At 42.5% G+C, this 15,683-nt stretch overlaps 1 protein-coding gene across 1 annotated transcript in view; it reads right to left on the bottom strand.

Annotated features, from left to right (window-relative positions):
* Nucleotides 1-948: 948 nt before the first annotated feature.
* The window catches only part of LOC130476872 (endoplasmic reticulum metallopeptidase 1-like), a 50,444-nt gene continuing 35,709 nt past the window's right edge, over nucleotides 949-15,683 (bottom strand). The window contains exons 11-15 of the mRNA XM_056848877.1: nucleotides 14,947-15,099; nucleotides 12,460-12,662; nucleotides 9,619-9,734; nucleotides 4,104-4,267; nucleotides 949-1,186 (exon numbers count right to left, since the gene is read on the bottom strand). Of these exons, the coding sequence (XP_056704855.1) occupies nucleotides 1,022-1,186; nucleotides 4,104-4,267; nucleotides 9,619-9,734; nucleotides 12,460-12,662; nucleotides 14,947-15,099 (801 nt within the window). The 3' untranslated portion in view covers nucleotides 949-1,021. The remainder of the gene's footprint in view (nucleotides 1,187-4,103; nucleotides 4,268-9,618; nucleotides 9,735-12,459; nucleotides 12,663-14,946; nucleotides 15,100-15,683) is intronic.

Raw genomic sequence — 15,683 nt, 5'->3', positions numbered from 1 at the left:
TTGTGCTGGAAAAGGCTATGGAAGGTGAAAAAAGGGCAGTGACTCACTTATTAGATGCTTAAACTTTGTGCTGCTCTGGCTCATTCCAGTTTTTTAAAGCATATTTTCTACTTTTAGACAAAGTTTTACTGCAATTGGATTTCCTATGAAGTTTTCCTAATCCAACTATGAAACACTCATAAGAAATAAAAGCAAGGTAATAATCAACAACTCATTAACTACAAACAATGAAAACACACTTATACATACAGAAGGGCAGAGTGGTAGCTCAGAGCGTAACATAGAAGATAGTGCTTATGTGTTTGCATCTGATAAGTATAAATCTGCTCGTCATACTGCTTGGTCCCCACAGAGCAGAAGGTAAGTTATCCAACTTTTACTGAAAATAGACTGTATTAAAGCATCACCACAAGAAAGGAGGACAACTGTTATAAAGAAAACAGAACAGTAAGGTCAACACATGAAAAACGGGTTCGAAACAGAATGATCATCAACGTCTCTGGTTTTGTAATTTAAAGAACTTTGATTATAAAATGCATTGTAAGTGGATATCATTACTTCACAACTATGATCACTTAACACTTGCTTATCCTCCATGATGTACAGTCATAAAAGTCTCTGAGCTTTAATTCAGATTATAAAGGATTGACAAGGGTTTAGTGAAGGCAGCACTCACATTATTTAAAGCCCATGAAGTATTTAACTTATTGTGCTCAGAACTTCAGCACTAAAGCCCCTTTTGTTACAAGGCAGCCGGAAGTCCATCGTAAAGCCACATCTCAAAGGCAAGATTCATCTTAAGTCCATCACAGGCTTCAAGTGGGAGAAAAGGGTGGTTTGTGCTGCATAACCACATAGAAAACATAGTACACTGTCTTTTAGGTATTCAAGCTGCCACAGAAATACCATTGTAGGTAAAGTATCGTAAAAAAATACTGTCTTCTCTGACTTGCCCAACTCCCTATGAATCAAAGCTGTTATCCAGTATCCATCACCAAGTGACCTTTAAGTTACCTCTGGATTAAAAGACAAATTGGTCATAAGTGGAGACCCAACTGGAGTGAAACGTCCAATTGGGAAATCTTCCTGATAAGGCAAGTAACTGGGGTGACTTCTGATCTTCCCCAAAGTAGTAATGGGTAGCTATAGCAAGGGTGACCATTTCTTTGACTGGCTCATCTGAGACCTGGAAAACAGACAAAACAAAGTCAGAGTATCTACATTTTCAATTATGTCAAGCCAATTCATAGTTTCTAGTCACAATTCATCCTGAAAAGCACTTCTGTATCATTATACAACAATAAAATCAGATTCAGCAGACTTGGGCCTGCAAATAAGAGCAGACATGAATGGCAATAACAAGCCTGGCAAGCACACTGAAATCTAACCAAAAGACAAATTGAGCCCTCAGGTAATATGGAAAGAAGGTTTATAGAACAGTTGTCTGTCTAGAGAAAACAGCTTGTACTTATTTATTTCTACATACTATTTATAGGCTGCCTCTCTTGCAAAATAGGCTTCAAGACTACTAAGATATGTCCTGTTATTTAATTTATATCTAAATGACATCATCCCAAAGCTATATGGCTCTGAGTTCATTTCTCTCTCTTTAGGCCCTCAGAAAATATCAGACCTCTTATACGCTGATGATATGGCTCTGGTCTCCCTTACACGTGTAGTCCTAAGAAGGTTGTTGCACAAACTAGTTGACTACTGTAAAGAAGAGGCCTTAAGAATCAACTATGCCAAGACCAAAGTGACAGTCTTTAGGAAAAAGCCTCGCAAGTTTAAGTGGTCCATAGACAGAACCCCTTTAGAGCAATCCAGCACCTTCAAATATCTAGGGATAATGTTCAATGAAATTTTAACCTGAAGGGCTCATTTGGCAATTACCAGAGCCACAGTCTTAAGATCCATAGGGGCTATTCTGGAATTTCATTATGCGAAGGGGGGATTCTTGATCGACCCAGCTCTGAATCTTTATCAAAGTAAGGCAATTCCCTAACTTTTGTATGTGTAGAGGTTTGAGGTTGGAAGGATAGTCTGGTCACAAAGCTGGAAACTATCGAAAATCACTTCTTGAGGAGAATTCTAGCCTTACCCAGAGGCACACCAGCAGCCCTGATGTGAGCAGAACTTGGTTTGCCCTCAATCAGGGCCCATGTTCACTTAGCCCTGTTAAGATCTTGGAGAAAGCAAAGCAGTGACACCACCAACTTACATCGCAGGCAGTGTTTTAAACTGATGATGCAAAATGATGCTGACAAGCTGGTCTACTATAACAACATACTACATTGCTACTCCATATCAGAGGACACCCAGACTGTCCCCATAACAGGTACCAACATTCGGGAGTGAGCGTTCAAATGTGATGCTGCATCGGACAGGCAATCAATCTCCCAGTCCAAATTCTCACCATGGTTTAAACAGTTTAAAAGAGATCATGTCAGAGCTTCATACCTGGTCAGTATCCCCTTCCACAGCCTCAGAATAGCTTTTACCGCCCTCCGGTTTCAAACCATGCCAATGGCTTGGATAGCTGGACGTTACTCTCGAACACCATGGGCCTCTCGCCTATGTATTTGTGGGGCCGCTCCAGAGGACCTAATTCATTACACCTTTTTCTGTCCTCTTTATACAGAGCCCAGACTTAAATTCCTCGGAGCAATTCTAAAGGGCCTAAATCTTTCTACAGATCCAGAGGAGCTGCTCTTTCTCTTATCAGACACCAATCCTGATGTTTCCTACAAAGTGTCACTCTTTACTTTAGCAGCTAAGAAAATCTGAGCTAAAGCTGTTTTTAACCTGTGATCTTAACATATTTAAATATTAGTTTCTTGTGTGTCAGACTTTTTAAAAGTTATTTTAATGTTATTTTAATGTTTTGTATGGTGGGTTGTGATGGCCTTTGGCCACAGACAAACACTATCAGTCAATCAAACTAAGATATGATGCAGACTGCTCACTAGATTGAGTACGTGCTTTCAAAACAACTTGTACTAGGGAAAAATATTGAACATATAAGTGCAATGCTTGGTTAGTCTCCAGTCCAATGCCAACTATAAATTCAAGGGAGATACCACTGGCAAACTGAGAAGCCACTCCTTTGTTCTCTAAGCAGAAGAAAGGCAGAAGGCCCCTTACTGCAGTTCTAATTTAAAGAAATATCATCAAAAGGGACAGCATTAAAAGAAACTTACATTATTCTCCTTATTGTTTTTATTTTTTCTTTGCCATTTGCCCTCTATAGCATGGTTGTATATTGAGAGAAAGGGCCACCTGATTACTAAGATTTCCGAATGACGAAGACACAGACAAGAATCAAGGGAAAAAACTCTGAGGAACAGGTGAAGCTCTCCAAAGAGTCCTCTAACCGCGGTGGCAGAAAGAGAAATGAGGGAAGGATGCTCCCCACCCCTCCATCACATGTCCGAAAGGGCAGGAAGGACCGTTGCCGGAAGGGAGGGGGAGCAATTCTTGTTGCTGGGCTAAAATGAAGCTTTCTAGGAGTTCCGTGGCTGGCCTGCGCACGCGCAGTTCCCATGTGGGACTGCAAAGAGGCCACAACGATGAATCATCCCTACTTTTAGCAAGCAGATGAAAAACAGTCATTTAGGATTTTACAGCCAGGCCAGCACAACACAAGACATTAACGTAGGCGCCTCCCTTCCTTCCATTATTTGCTTCAACCACTGCATGTCTGTATAGCTCTAGTTTCACCCTTCCACATTCTTTTACCGGACAGGAAGACTATTCCATCCATTTTAGCAAACTAATAATAATGGCAGCCAGTTAGCACTGGCCTTAGCTAGTAAGTTAATTTCCATTGGCTGCATACAACATGTCTGATTCCATAGCAGATCTCTTGAAAGGAAAGAAATAAACTCTCTCCAGATCACATAGTGTTCCAAACTGCATCATTTGCAAGGAATAGTACTATTTGCAAACAGGTAGGATGAATCATAAAGAGCAAACTTGTATTAACATTCATTGTTATATCCTTTCTGACAAGACAATAGCAAGTAATTTAGTGGATTAGGCAAGAGAGTTCTGTTAAAAAAAATACAATGTTTATGGTATAGCAGGATTCCCACCCCTCTTACCTTCATCTCAATCCAGAAGCGCCATGGCAAGGCCTGGAGCCCATGCGAATAATACACAAAGTAATCCCCACCTATATTAACAACAGGAGTTCCATCTCCAAGGGACCACCTGGACAATGTCACCCCTTGCTGCGGTCGAAGGTATAAGGACATATGACTTGGACCTAAGTGAAAGGCAGACAAAAGTTCCTGTATGAATGTACAATAAAAAGCCATTTTTCAGAGATGAATTTCCCTTCACTGAAGTTCTATCTCACGCCCCAACTGCCTAAATCCCCCCCACACACACACACACTCTGCAGTGCAGAGCACATCAACAGGCAAACAAAGATAACTATGTCCACACTAAAAACTGGTCGTTTACCCCAAGGATTTCTAGGCATGGTATCTGGTGAGAGGGCTAGAAGTCTCTATCAGAGAATTCCTAGCAGTTGCATTAAAAAAATTCCCGTTTCCTTGTTGAAAGGCATCAAAACCATTTAAACTTTAAGTTCATAGCTAGCAGTAAAATTTAGAGTAAAAAACAGTTCCGAAAAAATATCACATGAAAATTCTTGCTCTCACTTCCAGCAGAGTGCTCTAATGAAAACGGAACCTTGATTACTTACCGTCAAGGTCCCTTCTTCTGAGGTAAGGAGGGCATCTTGAGAGATGGGTGATTCCCTTGCGGTGCTCTGGGACAGGCAGGATGTAATTAATTTAGACTTCCTGTTTCCTGTTCCGGAATCACCTGCTCACCAGTTTTAAGACTTTTCAAGCTAGGGATCCGGCAGGGAAAAAGGTTAGTGAGGGATATCGTAATAACTGCTACAAGGAATATGGGCAAGAGACCACTGGTACTTGCATCAACCTTTATGTAATAACAGATAATAAACTGGATACATAACAAAACTGATAATGCCAACATGTAACAAAAACAAAGGCTAAGCATTCGATCTGTCCTCATAGGGGAATAACAGAAACAGCAAACACATGCAACAACAACATTGGCTGAATGGCTAGGACTGACGCAGCCCTGGCACTTGTCCTTGCGGCCGTCATGGATGAATGTGCTCTGCCTTCACCCAGGGTGGGCCAAGATGCCCTCCTTACCTCAGAGAATAAGGGACCTTCACGGTAAGTAATCAAGGGTCCATTCTCTCTCTGAGGGGGAGGGCTTCTTGAGAGACAGGATGTCTAAGAGCTGTGACGTTTTTCAGGTGGGATTAGCCTTCGGTCACAACGTGTTGGGGCACTCTATGCCCAAAGGCTGTGTCCACGGAAGAATATCTGTTGAGGCAGTAGTGTCATATGAAGGTTGACACTGAAGACCATGTGGCTGCCTTGCATAACTCCTTGACAGAGGCCAGCTTGTTGAAGGCAGCTGATTTGGACACGCTTCTTATGGAATGCGCAGTGATCCCGTGAGGTACAGGCACATTGCTGGCCCTGTAGGCTTCCTCAATGCATGCGCGTAGGGTGTGGCTTATTTCCGCCCTGGAGAGTTTCTTGCCCTTGTTTGGGGCGGTCAAAGAGATGAACAGCGAGTCTGTTTTTCTGACTGGAGCCGTGCGGTCCAGATATATGTGTAATGCACGTGTGAGATCTAGGGTGTGCCAGTCCTTCTCCTTGTTGTGGCGAGGCTGTTGTGGCGAGACTGAGCACAGCGCGCACCTTTTCTGGATCCATAGTCAGTCCTTGGTGTGAGATGACATACCCTAGGAAAGTTAATTGCTTCTTGTGAAACTTGCACTCAGTTTGGCATAGAGCTGATGATCTCTAAGACGTTGCAACACCTCTTTGACCAAAGCAACATGTTCATCCATGGTTTTAGAGTAAATAAGAATGTCATCTAAATAAACTATCACTCCTCTGAACAGCAGGTCATGGAGGATCTCATTAATGAGGCCCCTTTCAATCCAAACGGCATCACCATAAACTCGAACATCCCAAAGCAACTGGAAAAGGCTGTCAGATTCATCCCCCTCCTGAATTCTGACTCTGTAATAAGCCTCGACTAAATCCAACTTGGTGAAAATGTGTCCTTCCCTCAATTTTCCCAAGAGATCAGAAATGAGGGGAATGGGGTAGGCATTCGTTTGAGTAACAGCATTGAGTTTCCGGAAGTCAATACACAAACGCAAATCCCCCGTTTTCTTCCGCACGAAAAAGGCTGGTGCCGAACAGGGCGTGGTGGAGGGTTGGATGAAACCGCAAGCCAAGTTTTTGTCTAAAAACTCACGGAGCACCGTCCGTTCTGTAGGGCTCATTGGGTAAATCTTACTCTTTGGCAGTTTTTCATCCCCCACCACCTCAATAGCACAGTTTGGCGGTGGGGAGGTAAAACATCACACTCCTGCACATTGAATACATCCGCAAAGTCCTGATAGTTGGGTGGCAAGTGCAGGGATTGGTTTGACTACGGTTTTAACGGCCATGTCATGTTGGTGTAATTCACACAACAGGCTATTGAACATTAAAGTCCCAGCGTCCCAGTATATGGCGGGACTGTGTCCTTTGAGCCAATTTGCTCTTAATACCACCGCATATCTAACATTGAGCACAATAGTAAGGTTGATTTGTTCCCAGTGGTGGCCAATCCCCATTGCCACCCTGTCAGTGCGACGATCTACTGGGCCCCCCCTGAAATCACTGCCGTCCATCTGGGCAAACTGGACAGGTGCAGGCAGAGGGACTGACTTCACCTGGAGCACCTTAAAAGTGGTTTCGTTTATTAACGAGCGGGCACATCCAGACTCAATTAAGGCTTTCACTTGTAATTGTGGGCCCTTTCTATAATGTTGTAATATGACATCTACATACACCATCTCTTCCACTTCACTCACCATGAAGGGGGCTTCAGGTTTTGCCCCGGGTTTCTCAGGAACTCCTGCGGGGGTCTGCGGTATCGCCCCCTCTACCGCAGACCCAGTTCGTTTTTTGGCGGTTCGAGGGGAGACTCCAGATAAAGGGCAGGGGAGTTCCAGTGGTCACCCTCCACGGAGGAAGTGGAGCTGATCTCTCCAGGGGTAGTAATTGTAATCCTGGACCCTGACGGGTCCACTGGCGAAGGGTCCATCGTTACCTCCCTGGCAAGCAGAGCTGGGGGTGCTTTTTGTCTTGGAGCGATGCTTCGCTCGACCGCGGCACCTCTCCCTCGAGTGCGTCCCTCCCGTGAGGAGTCCCCTCCGGCTGGGGAGAGGGACTCGGCAGTCCCTGACGTGACGGGCAGGCGGCTGTGAAGTGGCCCATGGCACCGCAAACGAGGCAGGCTCCCCTTTGAAATTGCAATGCTCAGTCCGGTGGAGGTAGAGCCGGCCTCCGCGGGGCTTGAGGAGCGGCCGGTTTAGGAGGGTTTTTCTGGCTTCCCCCCTCCCTGGCCTGCCGTCGGGCAAGAGAAATAAACTGGCGGCGACTTTACAACTCCTCCGCCAGTAAAATCCATTCCTCCAAGGTGGCTGGGTCTAGCTGCATGTATGCCCAGTTTAGAATCTCAGGATGCAATGCTGCTCTGAAGTAGTGCACTCGAGTCGCTTCAGTCCAATCGACTATTATATTAGCGAGTCTTTGGAACTCGTCAGCAAACTCACGGACTGAGGAGGATCCTTGACGGAGTTGTAGGAGGGCCGCCTTGGGCTTCTCTCCCTGGAACGGATCCTCGAAGCGTCTCCTTAACACTCGCATGAACTCATTAAGCGACCGTATGGAGCGGGCTTGAGTATCAAACTGGAGGACCATCCATTCTGCAGCCTTACCAGTTAGAAGTGAGGAAACGAATTTCACTCGGCTGTCTTCAGTGCATTCAGCTTGCAGCTGCCATATCCCCAAAAGGTGCTCTGGTTGACTGCACAAGCCATTTTTCCCCATGGTGGTCATGTTGCCACTGTTTTTGCTGCTCAATTTGCACTTCCAACAGATTCCACACAAAACAGGGTAATCTGGGTTTTTATTCTTGTTAGCCATGGTTTCCTTTCACACCAGATGCAGACTGTATACACGCCTCACCCTTCACCCCGCTGTTGTCCTATTTCTGTCATGATTTTCCACTTACCTTTAAAAAAAACCTGGTGCATGCATAGCACTGCTGAAGAAAAACACAATACTGAAAAACAAACAAACATGCATTTGCGTAGAACTGTTCCAGAATAAAGCAATACTGAAAACTTTCGGTAATGCTAATTGCTGGAAGGTACTGATGTCCCATTGTCTTTCTCTACACTGAAAGACTAACTGGTCCCTCTACTGCTCGGAGGATGGGGAGAGAGTGCTTCAGAAACTTTTCAAATGCTACTTGAGAGCAAAGAAAAACGCTTGCCATTTTTTTTGCCAGCAGTAGCACCAATCAGTTCACTGTGAAAATGCAGATGAAGGGGGTATTTGTTTCATTCTAACAAAAGGTGTACCATCCCTTCCAGATACAAAGATCATCCCAACAATGCCAAGAGGGGAAAGCTCAGGTTTGTTAGGTTTTAAAAAGTGGAGTTAGCAGAAAAAATAGACTGTTTGTGATTTGAACAGGAATGAAGGGTGAGTGTGTGTGTGTGTGTGTGTGTGTAGGGGGAGCATAACCAGAGAAATAATTTGGTCTGGCCTTTCGTGGGTCCTGGCAGATTTCTAGCTCAGAAGGATCTAAGACTGGTGATCCGCCCCCTCCCATGGACAGGAATAGCCTCTATTCAAGTCTCTATTTGCCGAGAAAAGGAACCTTTCCCCCCCCCCCTTGCAGAAGAGTAGTTAGCTATGGAGCTGCTAGGACCGCCCAAGAAACTGTGTTAACCCTTTCCCACCTGGGCCATGGAGAAACGTATTCCTTCTGTTTGTTTATTTGTTACGGCCAATAGCCAGCATAATATTCCTTCTGTATTACAAGAGGGCTGGGGGCGGAAGTGGCGACAATGGAGGGGTTAAAGGAAACAAGGCCAGAATGCGCGGGGGGAGGCGAGTTCTTAGCCAGTGTGTCCTCATTTCATCTCTGTAGGCAGAAGTAGCAGGAGCCAGATGTAGAATCCAGCCCCGACCAAGCAGAGCAGGAGCAACTCAAGCATGCGGCTGGACAGATACACCCGGCTGGTGCAACAGTCCATCCTGTGCCACCAGGTGGGTGAGTGCACCACTGGTTGTATGCCTGCCTGCTTGCCCGCACGTGGGGGGGGGTGTCATCGGGGGCAGCTGCCTGCTTGGGGCTTAGTTGGCTAATTTTTAAGTTGCTAATTTTGTATGGCCCGCAGATTATGTTATAAATATCCAAATGACCCTTGGCGGAAAAAAGGTTCCCAACCCGTTCTAGCACTTCAAAGATTAACACATTTATTGTGCCATATCTTCTCATAGGCAGAAGCCACATGTACCAGCTACATGTTGTCACACACATACACAACCACACACTGTGGCCGCAACATGTTGCAGTCATGCATTTCCTATACATTTTGTATGGCATATTTTAGGAGATTAGGCACAGAATATTCACTTGTAAAAACCACAGTAATTTCTACTGAAAAGTAACAATCTACAGATGGAAGGTGTGTGTAAAGCCCACCTGAAATTTCAAAAGTCAGCTTTGTAGAATCCCAGGGCATTTGCTCTTTGGATAGTAGCTGGAAGCGAATAGAGTTCTTAGGTATAATCTCTGGAGCAGGAAGATACCAATTTTTCCTAAGAAGAGAGTTTGTTAATTTATGCCGGTGTCCAGGATTAATTCTGTCAAAACAAATAGTCTATATACAACATGTGAAACACTGAAGGGCTATTTCAAGGGGTTTTAGTCTGCTGCAGAGAAAATGACAAAGAATCTTGTGACATAAAAGGTACTACAAGCCTCTTGTTTTGAGTGAAGGGTTACTTTGAATTTACAACTCAGACATCATGCCAAATCACTGTCTGACATTACATGAGTTACCCTACATGCTCCTTCCTTACCTTGCACGGTCTTTTGAGGCAAACCGCCCATTGCTTTTACATACAAATCAAATAAAAAGAGTTTGCCGCAAACTAGAACTGGGAGGCAGAAGCAAATTGTGGTTTCTAGTTCTGATGTGGAGCCAAATTAACTATATACACTTATATTTTAAATGTGGATTTAACATTGAAATGTTTGCCACCAGGGAGACCCTATTTTAGAGAGAGAGAAAAGAAAAGAAAAGAAAAGAAAGCTGGTAGCATAGGGATTGCTTTGTGTCCTTCATCACCAGCTCCCCCCACACAGTTAGGATTTTAGCTGCCTCAAACCACAAGGAAAGACAGGGTATAAATATTATAATAAATAAAAAATAGGATTTTGCTTATTGGAGAGAGGATTAGTCCACTCTTCCTTCATATGATGTTCAAAGAACTCTGGGAAGGACATCACCCTCTCCACGTCTGGCAACCCAGGAAAAACTCTTATTCCCTTTGGTTTCACTTTGGAGTTCTTTTTTTCTTCCCCAGACTCAGCGGGTTCCATGAGATCCAATGCCACTATGGCTTGGCCAGCAGTCCCTGATAAATCTTCCTGATTAAGAAGGAACTTGGGCTGTTAGGGAACTATAATCTCTTTCCCCTCTGAAACTTCTCCTTCTTTATGTCTGAGGCCCAGAGCCTCCGTCTGAGACGGAGTCCGATTTCCTCTCATGGGAAGCATACGTGTGGTGGGGTTATCTTTTGTGCTTCCTTTCTAGTCTAAGACCTATGGCCTGAGTCCCACACTCGTTCCAGAGACTCATGTCTACCTCCTACACTCTTTTTCCTGCTGCTCTTGTGGCCAAATCCAAGTGTCCACCATCTTTAACAGTGTTGAAAAGCTTCCTGTGAAAATCCATTGCCACCAAAATGGTGTCCTCCCATTCTTGCACCTGTGCCACCGATTGCTTCTGGTTCTCAGCGGCTGTGTGCATTTTTGCAGGGCTCGACCAGCCCAGCTCCACAGAGGAAGAGTCCCTGCCTCCAGGTTTGGGGAGAAGTAGGATGTCCCCATCCTCTGTGGAGAGATAGGCCTTGTTGAAGTTCCTCTGTCCTTCCATTACCTCAGCTACGTCACTCCACAAAAGGGGGGGGAGATAGGGTCATGGGAGAGAAAACAGGGACATGATCAGATATACAGAGAAAGGAAGGCAATTAAGCAACAATAAAGGAGAAAGTAGGTTGTAACTTGTAGGAGCCCAGCTCTCGTCTCACAAAATGCTTGCACTCCCTGGTAAGGCAGGAAATTAACTGAATCAATGGGGACTCTCACCTAACAGACAGGATGTTGAACATTTGGTCCTACCTCCTTGATGGACAGAGGGAAATCACCCATGACAAGATGTCTTTTCTCCTCAGAGCAAGAAGGGAGCTCAAGAACTTCAGACACGATAGTGTAATGCCAAGCCACATTTGGCATTCTGTCTGAACCAGGCCTTAGAGTCACCATTAAGCTCACAAAGGACATTCACATGACTAGCCACCATTATCATTTTAATATAAACAACAACAACACAGACCTAAATATAACAAAGCAAGCAAATGTATGATGAAAGGTACTGGAATTTTTTAACGATAAGCTAAGGTTCTTCTTAATTACTGTTTTTGCGACAAAAGTCATTAACAGCAAATCAGCACACACTGAGGGGCAACCAGGTTTTGCTTTTTTAAAGGCCTCTTGGGAATAAACAGTGAAACTGGAAAAATACAAACTAAGGTTGTAAGTTTTAATCAATAACAATTAATCAAATATTTAATCATAGGTTAAAATTAATTCCCTAATCAAGTAATCATCTTTGACTTTTTCCTGACAGAAACTAGAAGCAGCTTAAGGTGAGGGTGGAAATAATCTGTACATCTTTTAATATTCCACAGTATTGATGATCTTGAAATTATGTATAAACCATTTCATCTGCCATAAATTTGCACCACAGAAAATATTTTGTATTTCCAAATCTGATGTTAAAGTAAATATTTTTAAAACCCCTTTAGCCAACTCATTAAAAATACAGCAATAAAGAAATGAGGTGTTACCTCTGTTCTGGGTTGTTTTCTGCTTATAAAAATAAAACTGTAAGTAGTGACTATATTTTGGGGACACTGTTTACTAACTTACAAATGACAATGTCCAAAAAGGATGACGTTGTAGACCAACAGTGGCTATTCTTCACTGGCTGCTATCCAATTGTTAACAATAAATTATATTTTTTTTTAAAAAGAAAATTATCTTCTTGACAATTATAAGCAGTTTAATCGTTTAAAATAGCAAGCTCTCCCATTTTCCCCTTCAGGTTCCTCAGAAATGGATTTGTATTAAGGTGTTACTAGCTAATTTAAATATATAGCAACAGCTTTGTTTATATGTAAGTGATTAGCTGATTTTTAATGATCTTTCATCAGGTGACCAATTCAGTTTCAATAACTTTTGAAGACAGTTACCAACCTAAAAAGATAGTCCACAGGAAGGATCCAAGGTAATCCACAGAGAGGTGACTCTTCCTCACATTTTGTTCTAATAGTGTCATTGAGTTCAGGAATATGAGGAGTGACGTGAGATATTCCACCATAGTCGAGCCCATTAATCCATATTCCCGAATCGCTTTTTGCCAAGTGGCCATCCAGATCATGAAATCTTCTGTTCAAGTGCTGGAAAAGTGAGAGAAAATCAGATACTGGGTAGATGTTGCTATCTTATGGGAGCAAGCCTAAGCAGGTCTACTCTAAGCAGGTCCCATTTTATTTAATGGGGCTTACTCCAGGCAAATGTCCTTGGGATTGTATTCAGCAGTAACATCAAGATCATGAAATGAGTATCAACTTACTGATCAGGAAACAACTTTGCAAGGTAGAGGTTATATTTCTATCCACAAGGAAAAACCAATTCCCGCTTGTGTGATGTAAAAAAATATTATGTAAAAGGTGATTACTAAATACTGTTATCTCTCAAGTATGTGAAGGGCCTAGTGGAAAGATGCTGGAAGGTTTACTACAGAAACTATTTCAGAATCTGTATGACGTAACTATGATTTAGTAGACTCGTGTTGCTAGAACAACTATGCTATATTAGATGTTATGAAAAGCAAAGTACCTAACAAATAAATTCAGGTGGAAATGGAAATAGAGCAATAGTCTTTAAGGAACAGATACATTTCCATTTACTACTTTCCTAATCTAGCAAGACAAAAATTCCACCACAATCCCAGGTGGAATCACTACAGCTGGTTTCTAAATGCAAACTACTGCAGTTTAAATGAAATTTGAGGTAAACCTTATCATAAATATAACAAAAAAACAAGCACTACGGTCCAGGCAAGCCACACACCCCGCAGTATTATCTTTGCCCTTCCCTGCCTTTATCTCTGGTACTTCACGGCTGCACACAAGTTCTTGATATTAAAGCAAGAGAACATGACATACTGCAAACAGTGTGTTCTGTAAACAATGCCACAATCCTGAACTAGCACAAACTGTATTGGTGCAGCTATGCATGTTCCAATTCAAACACATTATACAAGTTAAGAAACATTTATCTACCAGACCATAAACAAATTCATAGTATGTTGTGCAGTATAGCTACAAGACTAACCTGTAAGAACAATTATAAATATAACACCAGTCCAATTAAATGAGACCATTACATAACAAATGTTGTTTTATCTTGTATAATGTGTTTGAATTTAATAGTTTGCTTTATTTGAGTTATAATTTATTATTTATCTACAGCTGTTTACAACAGGCTTCCAAATTAACCAGTGCAAGGTTGTTTATGACTGATGAAGATTCATACATTGAAACAGAAATTTAGCCGGCATCCTGCCTTGTTGTGTGCCCTTCTTTAGCTTGTGAACTTTTTAATAGAACTGTCATATTGAAGTTGTACTGAAATTGTTATTTGCTGTATTTGGCTTGTAAATCTTTTGTCAGTGTTCCTATTTGTTGTCATTTTGAATTGTGGACTTATTATGGTACAACCTTGTACTTTTGTAATTACAATAATAATCCTTTGTCTTTTCCATTACATTTAGCAATTTATGAATTATATATACAGTTTTTGGTATATTTTTTAATGCTTCTATAACTTGTTTAGACCTTTGGTAAACAGAGGTTTCACTTACTGTAACGGTTGTTCAACTGGTGGTCTTCTATGCAGGCACACATTGGGACTGCGCAGGCGCAGCCCAGCCACAGGTAAGATTTGTCAGCTTCTAGCAAAATTGAAAGTGAGAGTGCTCCCTCTCCCCTCGGGAAGGCTGCATGCCCTGAGGGGAGGGAGAGCACTCTCACTTTCGATTTTGCTAGAAGCTGACAAATCTTATCCATGGCTGGCCTGCGCCTGAACAGTTCCAATGTGGGACTGTACAGAAGCCACGCAGATGAACCCTTGTTCTTGTCGCTCAGAGGTTTCCTTTCTCCTTTTTTGTAGGCAGAATCTGGAGCAGTCACAAACAGCAGCATTGCAGAGATGTGTGCCAGAGCAAAATGGGGAGTTACTTGTCATATTCCCATTTTTCATATTTCAGCTATAATTTTTTTGCTGTCAAGTCAGATCTGACTTATGGCAACTCCTGATGGGGTTTTCAAGAAGAGAAATTCAGAGGTGGTTTGTCATTGCCTGCCTCCGTGACACGACCCTGGTATTCCTTGGAGGTCTCCCACCCAGGGTCAACCCTGCTTAGCTTCTGAGATCAGGCTAGCTTGGGTTACCTAGGTCAGGGCTTCAGCTATAATAGGAGAGTGAAATAGATGCCATACTAACACAGCCCAAAGGCTATGGGATATAAAGATCAATAGTTAAGCATTAATATGTCTGGGAAGCACTGAATCTGGATTGTAATTACCTCTTATTAAATATTTTGCTGAAACTGAAAGCTAGAACACTGAAAGCAATTATTATCTGATATCTCCATGGCTCCAACTCTGCACTTCTTACCTGAAGAAAGACTCGCTTAGGCCTTGGGTTTGCTGAATCTGAACTATAAGGGAAGAAGACGCCACTGCAGACAAGGATAAATGCAACTGCAAAAACTGTAGTTAAAGTTACTACTGTCTTCTTCGTGCTTCTAGCAAGGTAGATAAAATTAAGCTAGAAAGCAAAAAAACAAAACAAAACAAAGATCAGGTTATGTCATTTGATGAAGTACAGCTGCAGATGTCTAGAATACATTTGTTATAACCATAGGCCATCTTTTTCATTGTATTACCATTCCATTCCTGGGGTTTTGTTCTTATCTGCACAGCTTTGCTAGGCAATATCTTTGCCCACAAACATCAAGAAAAGGTCATGATCCAGAATGGATTTGAATCCAGCTCTTTCATGTCTGGCCTTAACTAGGCTGGAACTGAGTACATTCCATAGATAAATGAGCAACCTAGTAACATTGTTTTGTGGGCTAGTTAATTAATTATTCTGTCCAGGATGAGACACATCTCCATTATAAAAAACAGGAAATTTCTACATCAACGGCTGTGATTAATGACCAGGAATTAAGCCTTTTGAAATGCAAGCTGTCAGGCCACATACGGTATGTTTTAGTAAAATATAAGAAAGCAGATATTGGGAAGATGGTCTCAGAAAATTCCCATTCATGTCTACAGAACTTCATCTTACATCACAGAAAGAAGAAGAGTTGGTTTTTATATGCCAACTTTCTCTACCACTTAAGGAAG

The sequence above is a fragment of the Euleptes europaea genome, chromosome 4 (genome assembly GCF_029931775.1).
Source record: "Euleptes europaea isolate rEulEur1 chromosome 4, rEulEur1.hap1, whole genome shotgun sequence".
NCBI lineage: Eukaryota > Metazoa > Chordata > Lepidosauria > Squamata > Sphaerodactylidae > Euleptes > Euleptes europaea.
The sequence above is the reverse complement of the archived record's forward strand: the minus strand, read 5'-3'. Positions and strand labels throughout refer to the sequence as shown.